This window comes from Leishmania panamensis, assembly GCF_000755165.1.
Source record: "Leishmania panamensis strain MHOM/PA/94/PSC-1 chromosome 35 sequence".
NCBI classification, from domain to species: Eukaryota; Euglenozoa; class Kinetoplastea; order Trypanosomatida; family Trypanosomatidae; genus Leishmania; species Leishmania panamensis.
The window spans coordinates 313,619-324,257 of NC_025882.1; the positions used below are offsets into that span (position 1 = coordinate 313,619).

At 53.8% G+C, this 10,639-nt stretch overlaps 1 protein-coding gene across 1 annotated transcript; it reads left to right on the top strand.

Annotated features, from left to right (window-relative positions):
* Nucleotides 1-270: 270 nt before the first annotated feature.
* LPMP_350930 (SNF1-related protein kinase, putative) lies at nt 271-2,655 on the top strand (the record flags this gene model as incomplete). The annotated part of the gene is made up of 1 exon (XM_010704728.1): nt 271-2,655. The coding sequence occupies one exon, from the start codon at nt 271-273 to the stop codon at nt 2,653-2,655; it is 2,385 nt and encodes a 794-aa protein (XP_010703030.1).
* Between the last annotated feature and the right edge of the window lie 7,984 nt (nt 2,656-10,639).

The following is a 10,639-nucleotide window of genomic DNA, read 5'->3' on the forward strand; positions in this document are numbered from 1 at the left end:
TGTTTCTTTGCTTGTTTGGCTGATCCAGTGTACTTGATTTGTCGCCTGTTTCTTTTTCTCTGTCGTTCCTGTCCCTGTATTACTCTAGCTCTTTCTCGTTAGTGTTCTCTTCCTTGTGCGGTATCGTTAATTGTGAGCTGCCTTCTTTTCCCCTCTCCCCTACCTCACGTGCGCTGGTCTTGTTCCTTCCTGCGGACGCCGCTTTCTACCCTTCGCGGTTACGCCTCCAGTACATCGGCGGAGACAAAGAAACCCAAAGCGTGGAGCACGATGGCCAACACTCAGCGCAGCAATGCCATTCTTCCCAAGGTGGGCCAGCGGTTTGGTCCCTACCAGGTCGGTGAAACCATCGGCCGTGGCACTTTTGCCAAAGTAAAGATCGGATACCATGAAACAACGAAGGTCCGTGTAGCGCTCAAAATTATCTCACGCAAGCTGATGGACAGCGATGCGCGTTCGGCGCTGAAGATCAAGCGCGAAATCAAGATCATGCGAGTGCTGCGCCACCCGCACATCACTCGCCTCTACGATGTCGTCAAGACGAAGCACGATATTGTGCTAGTCATGGAGTATGTGTCTGGCGGAGAGCTGTTCGACTATATTAGCCGCCAGGGTCGACTAGAGGAACCCACCGTGCGCACCCTATTTCAGCAGCTGGCCGCCGCTGTCGCCTATTGCCATCGGTACCGGGTCACTCATCGAGACATCAAGCCGGAGAACATCATGATGGAGCACGGCTCCCACAGTGTGAAGCTGAGTGACTTTGGCTTATCCTCCATCACGCATGATGGACGCTTCTTCGAGACGAGCTGCGGCACCCCCAACTACGCGTCCCCGGAGGTGGTAAGTGGGCGGCTGTACGGAGGCCCAGAGGCGGATGTGTGGAGTTGCGGCGTTGTGCTCTACGCGATGCTCTGCGGCACCCTGCCATTCGACGAAAGCAACATTTCTGTCCTTTTCAAGAAAATTCAAACGGCAGACTATGTCATCCCTAGCTACATCTCCCGGCAGGCGCAAGACCTGCTGCACCACGTGCTGGTCGTGAATCCGCTGGAGCGCGCCACAATGGAGCAGGTGATGCAGCACCCCTGGCTGCGACCCAACTTTCCCCGCTATCTGTTGTCACTGCACTACGCCGCGATCGTGGAGACAACGCGCTTTGCAAGCACCTACTATCTCACGGAGGACATGCTGGATGTGGAGGTGATGTCCGTCGTCGCTTCCCGCTTTCACGCCTCTCCGGAGACGGTGGCGTCGATAATTATGGCGGAGGAGGAGCGCATCCCGTCGATGCGGGCCGTCATTAGCGACGAAGACAACCCGAATTCCATGGCGCGTCGCTACCCCGCGGCCAACTACTTTGAGATGTACTCAAATGTGTTGGACTCGAAGCTGTGGCCGACACCAGTGGAGATTGCCGCCGCCGAAGTGGCCCTGCGCAGCGAGGCCCACGACATCTTTGTGTCATATGTCATTCTAACACAGAAAAAGCAGAGCAAGTTGGCCCCGCAAGAGCACGGCACAAACGCGTCGTTTGGAGAGAGCGCCAACACCCTCCTTCAGTCGCAGGCTCAGCAAGGGTACGGCTCCCTGAACGCCAACTCGCTGCATCAGCGCTCCGGGAACGCAAGCTTCACCGGCCTCAGCTTCAAGGAGACATCTTGGAGGTTGAACGCGCATACTACCGTGCCATCCACGCCAACGAAGCCGAAAGACCATAACGAGAAGACGCTTCAGCATCTACCACCGCCGCCGCCACAGTCCACCATGAGCTCGTGCCTTTTGGTACCTCCCGCTGGAGACCCTTGGCAGTCGGGGTACAACGCCGTCGCGGCGCCGTTTCTTCCCCTTCACGCAAACGGCTCGACCCATACCGTGCTAGGACACATCCTACATGTGCAAGAGCTCCCGGTGCAGTTACTCCTGTCTCGCAGAATTACAGTGAAACCAGTAAAGAGGGAAACGTCTTTCTCGCTTTCCTCGTCTCCAATGCATCAGAAACGAAGTTTGGGCTTTGACTGTGTCAGCGACCCCGGTAGTGCGTCAACCTCGATGCCAACCGTTCCGCAAGGGAATCTGCTGCAGCCGCAGCGAACCCACACGACGAGGGCGTCCTCATGTACACCGAAACTCTTGCACCCGCAATCGAAAATGGAGGCGGGTCTTAGCGGCTCCCATTCGCAGAGCTACAACGATAGCCCACTGAGGGGCAACGGCGCCGACATGCGCCACAAACTGGCCGTCGCAGGCGGTGAGACGGCGTTGGACACGTTGTACCATGCAGAGACGGTCACGCGCTTCGGCAACGACTTCATCCGCAATGGCGTTGCATTTGTAAACTCCACCAGTCACGAGACACTGAGAGAGGTGTACGAGGCCATGAAGCAGGAGGGGTTACTCTGGAAGGTCATCTATGATTATTACTTCTCCGTCGTGCGCTATCCAAACATCAAGCTACAGGTAAAGGTGTACCGGACAACGTTGGACGAGCAACTGGTGGATGTCAAGGTATCCGCACAGAGCGGGATGGCCGCCTACGACGTGGCGTTGTCGTTGCTAGAGCGGCTGCGCACCCGCGCGGTGAACAAGTGCAATGCGCAGGTTCTTCAAAACGGTGGTAGCTCCCAGAAGAGCCACATGCCGAGCATAACGTGAGCGCTTCCTCCCCCTCCCCCTTCCCCTTGTTGCTCCTTCCATTCGAATGAAGAGCAACGTGGCATCGACCCGCTCTGGAGCAACCCCTAAAAGAAGGCGGAGGGGAAGCAATAGTGTCCACTGGATTGCGCTTATGCCAATGCCGGTCATCTGTAGCGGCACTGTCCTCTTGTGTCCGATACAACAGTAGTTAGACAACCTCCCTCTGCAGCGTCAGTCCGCTTCATGCGAGGCTTCTCTTTTCTTTTCCTGTGCCTGTGTGTGTCCGTGTGTGTGTGTGTGTGCCCTGAGCCACAAATCAGAAGACGTTTCAACCGCCTTCTTTTTCTCTTCATTGCGAAGAGTTTTCCAACCATATCTCCTTCACCCATATGGCAGCGCAGATAATCCTACATTCGTGTTTCATGGTAGAATGATGTGCAATTAGAAACGCACACAAAATCCATCACCCCCCCTTTTCTCTTCCTTTTTTCATTGTCCGGCTTATAGGAGTTGCCGATGTTTGTGTTTAGTGCGTGTGTTATCGTGTACTTTTTCAGTTTTTCTCAGGGGATCCGTCGATGTCCTCTACGACCCCTTCCTCTATCCTCTCCTCGACTTTGTTGCTGCGCATGGCTGAGATAGGCTGTGTGTGTGTATGTGTGTGTGTATATGTGTGTGTGCTTGGAGAGCATACCTGCTTCACCGCTGCTCGACAAACGTACCCATGTGACGTTGCGAATTGGGGTGTGGTGCCGCGCTTCCACCTCCATATCCTCTTGCCGGCCTTGGCACACGGGTTTACGGCTCTGTGGCATCCGCCTAATCTACAGTTTTCTCGTGGAGGTCTCATCTAGAGACCTCCACTTTTGCTTTCACATCTCGCTCTCTCTCCCTCGCCTCCTGCTTCTCTAATTGGCGCCTTCAAGACGAAGGTGCGCAATCGTGCAGGATACCCCCAAACCCTCCCCCTTTTCCCCGACAAGGAAGTCCGAGGGAAGGAAAGTGCCCGGAAAAGGAAAGGAGAAAACTGTTGATGGTGCGCCTACTTAGCATACCATATCGCCTACCTCAACTTCTCTCTTCCTCCAGAGCGCCTCTCCCTTTCCGTTCCTCTCCTTTTCTCGGCGCCTCGGCTCCTTTTTTCAGCGGCGACATCACAGGGAAGAAAGTACGCCTGCTTCTTTCTCCAGGATCTTGAAACTGTCACCTCTCCTGCACTACGACTTCCCCCCCTCTGACTTCCCTTTCCGTTCCAACAACAAAATAAGTACCTGAAAACGCACTCCCCTACGCGCACACATACACCTTCGCTACACAATCGATCACGCGTCCTGCCGCGCATACGTGCAGGAGAGAGAGTCGCACTTATACATACCGACACACCCCTACCCCCTTTTTCCCATACACAGGTGCTCAGGACGCCTACGTATGATTTTTTCCACTCTCACTTGTGGCGTTTCTGCCTATTCTTCTTGGTAATTTTGTATTCGTTGTTGCTTCGTCTCCGAGTTTTCTTCCTTCGAGTACTTCATACGACTCCCTCGTCCACGCTTTCCCCTGCCGCTCTCTCTCTCTCTCTCTTCCGCTTCACTCGGCTCTCATTTCTTCGCTTTCGCTTACCGTTCTTCGGAAGTTACCGCAGCCGTCCGCCATCACTATTTCGAATTTGTCTTTCTCGGCTTTCCTCACTTGTATCGCTATTCCGCACCTTCACACCGTTCTGCTCTTCGTTTTCCCTGTCTGTGCTCACCGAACAGCAGCGCGTGTGCGCCAGTCTTTCTTCGCATGTTCACGCGTCAAGGGCACACGTCCGCACACTTTTTGGTTCTCCTTCACTTCGGCAGAATTGCACCTTGAAGTCGTTCTGTTTCGCACGGCTGCTGTTTCTATTTCTGCTGTATGCGTGTGTGTGTGTGGCCTCTCTACCATGTTGTGGACATTGAGCGCCTGGCTGGGGGCTGTGGTCCGCACCCTGTCCACACTCACCATTGTCGCCATCTAGAAGATCCGCTGTGCGCATGTCCCTCCCTCTCCATCTGCTCTACAAAGACACGCAAACAGGCCTTCGAATCACCCTTCTTATCCGATATGACTCGAGAGAGTTTATGACTACATGTCCGCAAGCTGCCGTCATGGAGTAAGGCGTCCCTGCGAGCGCAGCCCTCCGCCATGATCGTTTCTTTGGGTCATGGAAAGCCATACTTGGAGTGCGCACTGATTGTGTATCAAAACATCCGCCGTCTGTCACCGGAGGTGGGCGAAGTGAACGAGGCAGTGCTAAGGGCCCACCTTTGTCTATCTGCCATCATGGACGAGCTCGTGCTCTCTGTAGGTCACTGCAGCCTTCCTCGGGAAGCAGGTCAGCAAGGGTGGCTTCCAGTAAAATATTTGGGAGTGGGCGCAGAACTTGAGCAATGCCACTGGTTTGCCACACTTGTTCTACAATGTGGCAAGTGCTCAGGTGCTAAAAGCGCTGGGAGGACCAATGGTGTTGGAAGGAGGAAACTCCAGCACAGCGGAGTCGGTGCGGGACGCGATTGATGACAGCGTGGATAGAGGGAGCTCTGATGTAGGAAGCGGAACTGTAGCAACTGTGGCTCCGGTTTCCCATCGAGAATCCCATGCGAGCTGTTGCTCTATGTAAAGAACTGTTTCGACGGCAAGGTTAGGTACCTGAAGGTGGTGCTGCGGGATACGGCGTGCGGACTTCGACGTGATGAAGAATGGGGAAAAGTACCGCTAGGACATCCATGCTCGTCACATGCATGCTGATCAACCTCAAAGCAAACATGGGAATTAGCAGCAGAAAGTGGTACCTCGATTACTTCCGTGAGGCCTGCTCCATGACGGCGACGAGTACCCTGTTCCTCTAGCGGCCGTGGCGGTCCTTGTTGGAGGTGGCACTGCGGACGAAGCAGAAGCACACCGCAATACAGTCCGCCGGTGAGCTTACAGAAGGCGCACATATTCGCCGAAGATCACAAACAGCAAGGTCGACGAACGCGGAGACAAGACCTTGCCCTTTCTCGCGTTGTCGACCATGGGTTCTCAGCCGACGGAGCGGCAGGGGGATCAGTGCAGAACCCGAGTCCCGTGCGGGTAGCGCACCTGTTCCTGCGGGTGCTCAATAGGTGGAACTCTACAGCGGTAGCGGGGTGGTCCGCGCAGGAGTCCCCAGCATCTACCGGTGCCGAGCGTGACGAGTGCCACAGTGCTCGCGAAACGTTCCAAACACTTTCATCTGCGAATAGTACTCCTGTCGCCACCGCCTCTGGGCGTAACTCCCCTAAGCGGGGGCCGCTTCTGTTAGCGCGCTGTACCGCAACTCTCACCTTTCCCTGGCAGCCCTCGACACATCGCTTTCTAGCACCACACGCCGGTGGGAATATCTGTGGACGTCAACTCTGCAGAAGCCAGCGAGCACTACACTAGATTACAAGAGCCGATGGAATTCAGCTCTGGAGGCATACTTAGAAGGAGTGAACGTTTGTGGGTAGGCATGCATGCGATTCCTCACACTGCTCCGGCAAATATGTATGGGCGGAAGGAGGTTAGCACAAAGTTTGCCTTGTACACTGACATGGCTCGATCAGCTCGTTGTCAGCGCTCGCATCTCCGGTGCCGAGTTCGGGGCCTCCACGTAGGCATGCCGCCGCCGCCGCAGTACTGCATCCCCTCTTATCCCTCACCGCGCGTCGAAGGCAGACACCTTTCCGAACAATGCCCAAAGAACTTTGCTCACGTGCCGCAGATTCTCACTTTCTACAACGTGTTGAACACCCATGTGCCAATGCGTGACGTGCCGACACAGAAGACCGGCTGCGCGATTAACTCTGTTCATGATAGGCCTCGGCATTGTGCCGCTCGGCCTGTGGGAGGAGAAAGCCCACGCGCTCCTGAACGAGTCTGTGATGCACCCCGCTACTCCCAACGTCCCAGGCTCGCCACCGCCAGAGGAGAGTGGGAGCGATGTAGCTACCGAGGCATATCTGACCGTGGCCGTTGATGGTCTGGCGACCCTACAAACGTTAAAGTAAGGGGAGAGCCTTTCCATCTTGTTGAACTGACACAGGAAGCGCTGCTATCGCACCTTTCCCGAGTTCGTGCAGTCCAGGGCGTGCCGCCTCAGGATACCGGGGAGCACTTAGCGCTGGCTGTGCCGATGGACGTCACGGTGCGGTGCTACGGCTCCTTTGGAACGTACAAGGTCAAGTGATGTGGCTTGTGGGTGTCCATCCTTTCCGGTATTGGGACCTCACCTTGCACGCCCTTCGCGGTGTCAATCGCACCGGTAAAGGGCTCGAGGGAGTGCAGCTGCACCCCCCTCCTCCCGGAGGGGTGGTGGTGGGTGCCCCCATGCACCACGTGCCTACTGTGATGCAATCTACCGACGACCGGCAGGCGTACCAGCAGCAACGGCGGATCAACGTCCTCTGTGGGGAACTTGCCGCCGGCGGGTATGAGGAGCAATAACGGCCAAACAGCATGCGTGGCGTCGTCATCGCCTACCTCCTCGGCAGCTGGGGCGTCGAGCGACCGCGTCGGCAATAGTGGTGGTGTGTATGGAGCACCGAGCTGCCCGTCGAATCCGATCAGTGTGGAAGGGAGCGGCGACATTGGCGCAGAGGCTGGCGAAGTTCAAAGTGATGCTAACCCCGTGAGCACCGATGTGATTGAGATGAGAGGGTCGGTTGTGTGCGGCTACTCGTTACTGCTACAACACCTCTACTGGCGCAATGCGCTTCTTACGGGTTGGGAGCACCACAGTGCCTGCGGGTGCTGCAAGCGGCCCATTAGGCTGCCGGCGACGTCTCTTTGGGGTGTGTGTGCTTCGTGGCAGCGATGGAGGTGGTGGTGAAAATGTCAGGGCTTTTCCTATGACCTAGTTGTTGGCAACCTGGTCACCAGAAGAGTCAAGTGCGTGCGCCATCGAAGAGCACATGAACAGTTCGTGGGGTAGTGGGAGTTGTCCGTGTTACGGCACCCCGCTGCGTTAACGGGAAGTAGTTCGCATAGGACGAGAGCGAGAGGATTGAGCAGTGAGAAAGTAAACGCAATGCTGACGATGCGCGTGCGCGTCAACGTCTGTTCTCTCCGGGCTGCATTTTGAGCGCCACATTGTGATTGACCTTATCTTCACCCATGTCGCTACGCAAGGTACGATACCCGTACCACACTGCCCTACTCAAGCCCTGCACAGGCCTACCACTCACACACAACAACGATGGAAAAAAAAAATACTCGAATAAATCCGAAATGGACGTGCAAAAAAAAAAACTTACGAGTACTTCATGAATGGTGAGGCAGCGCTGCTGACCTCCTGCCCTCTTTACGGTGTTTTCACCGCGAAAATTGTCCACTGAAAAGGCACGAAGAGTAGCACGACTCCTTACCCTCCTACGCATGATCGTGCGCTGCGATGCCTCGCAGTTTGTGGGCCTCTTCCTCCTCCTTACCTTGTGGGAATGCTTGTCGCTGCTCTCCGCCATGCGGTGGTGTCCTGCGGCACCTCTTTACCTTGACCTTTGTTTTCACCTCCTTTTTCTCTCTAACAATTGCGTTTTTCGACTGCTGATGTCTCTGACACTCTCCCTCGCTGCATGTCTTCTGATGATGCGTCACGCTCAACACACTCTTTTCGCACATATACACACTCGCTCAGTCGTCTTGCGCTTGAAGGCGGTACTACCCGCCTGTGCAACGCGACTCCCAAGTCTGTTTAACACGTCTACTGGAGCGTTTCTTTCCCTCTCTTTCCTGTTTATCTCCATATTGTCTTGCCCCTCCCTTGCCCCCGCCCCCTCCCCATTCCCTGACGTCCCCCCAGCTCAGGTTTCCTCAGAGGCGTGTGACACGAACGGGTGTACACCTTATCGGCCCTGCCCCCTCTCTGACCACCGCCTTTACTTGCCAGAACGTGGGCGTGAAGACAAGGAGCATCCAGAGCTCCTCTCTTATTGAACACAAGTGTGGAGCATAGGCGAGGACCTGCTGTGACATTGACAAAGCCCTTATACAAAGACGCAGAGTCGGGTACCGCGAGGTAGCCGTCTCTCTTTGTGATCACTCGGTTGTTTTGAGGCATTCTCAATCGCTCTCCTCTTTCTTCCTCTACGGTGACACGTTTTGGTTCATTGGATTGTTTTTTTTATTATTTTATTCTTCTACTCACGGCTCATTATCCCTTTTCCTGGTGTTTCTCTATTAGTGACTTTTCACCATCTCTCGTGTATCTCCTGCAGGAACCCACTGCAGACGTGTTTCCTACACAAGCCTTTTGTATATTCTGTGTATTCTTGTGTAGCTCTGCGTCTGCGGGAGCTCTTTTGAAGCCAGGTGAGACGATCTTTCTTTTTCTCTCTCTCTTTGTTGATCGCGGCTGCCATTCCGTCGCTTTTCATTTCAGTAGCCTCGTTTCCTCGTCTCTGGCAGCTTATTCGCCATCGTCTTTGCATTCTCGTGGTACATCGCTGTTCTAGACGAGGTGGGAAGCTAGTGCGAACACACACACTCTCTCCCTTGCCTTTTCGCGTGTGTTTCTGCTCGTGCTCCCTGGATTGCTGTAGTCACCAGCATCGGTGGCCTAGACCTTCTCTTCTTCGTCCAGTGTTTCGTGCCTCATCCACCTCTCCCCCCTTTTTTTTTCACTTTCCTTCTCGTGTTAGTGAGAACGGGAATCAACGGTACTTGCGTGTCGGTGGCAGTATTTGTTTCGTCTTTGCGTCACTTTCAGGCTCCTATTTTTGTTTTTTTTGGTTGTTTGGCCTTCTTTTTTTTTTCTTTCCTACACTACCTCCCTCACTTCCCTGTCTTCCAAACTTCACTCCTTCCGCTGTTTCCCTTCTGCGTTCCATCACATTTGTGCCGAGCTTCCATCCTTTTTTGTTGGTTTTGCTGCTGCATTCACGTTTTATTAAGGTCACACGGGGCATTACGTACTCCGCAGCTCTTGTTTGCTTTTGTTTGGTCATCTTCCACCCGTCTCTCGCTCTCTCTCGCTCTGTGTGTGTCTCTGTGTGTGCATGTTGTTGGCTTGTTTGTCTTCGTTTTATTTCGGACTGTGCTTTTGCCTCCCAACTTCCTTGTTTTCGTTTTCCCCCTTTCCTTTTTTTTCTTTTTTTTTTACTGTTCACACTTGTTTGCGCATAACTGACTATATAGTCGATCCCACGTTTGTTTTTGCTGACCTACGTATTGCTCGCTCGCGTCTATCGTGTTCTTCTCCGAGTTTTTCTGTGTCGTATATCCGCTGACCAAAAGCGACCCCCCTGCTCGTTCTCTTCCTCCCCCTGTTCCTCGCAAAGACAACAACAACAAACGAACATCAAGAAAAAAATAAGCAGAAAGGTCAAGGAGAGTGCACATACGTGTGGTGGTTGATACTCTCCGCATAACGCTAAGTAAACTTATGTACGCTGCGTTCTCGTCAACCCCCCCCGTATTGTGCCTGTAGGCTGGTTGGGTGATTTCTGAACTCGTTTTGTCTTCTTCGCCCGTCCCGCACTTCCCTTGGTGGAGTGTTCCTTCTGTCTTTTTTGTTGTTGTTTCTCTAACTAATTGACCTGCAGACTGAGCAATTGCCTTACTTCCTGTCCGTGCTCTGTTTTTTTTTTCGTTTACTTCGTCTCTCTCCCTTCTCTGGTGTATCTCCCTTTTTCATCCTCCTCCCTCTTCTTCTCCGCATTCTCTGATAGGCTTCTTTTTCTTGGCTTCATAGTTTCCTTTTTCTGTTAACCCCAATCCGTCATTTGTGAGTGACACAAGTACGGACGCAGAATACCGCTTCGTCTTCCTTTACTCTTCTTGTTTTGCCTGGTGCTTGTTGTAACAGTGGTAGTTGATTTTGCGCGCTTCTCGCGCTCTCTCTTTATCTTGTGTGCATTTCTGCGTCTCGGTGGGTCAGCTCTCTCTCTCCCCCTTCTCTTCCTTTTCTATCCACTGGTCTTATTGTGTAGAAATAAGCAAGTGGCACTCTGCTCCCTTCATTTTGTTTTCCCCTCTT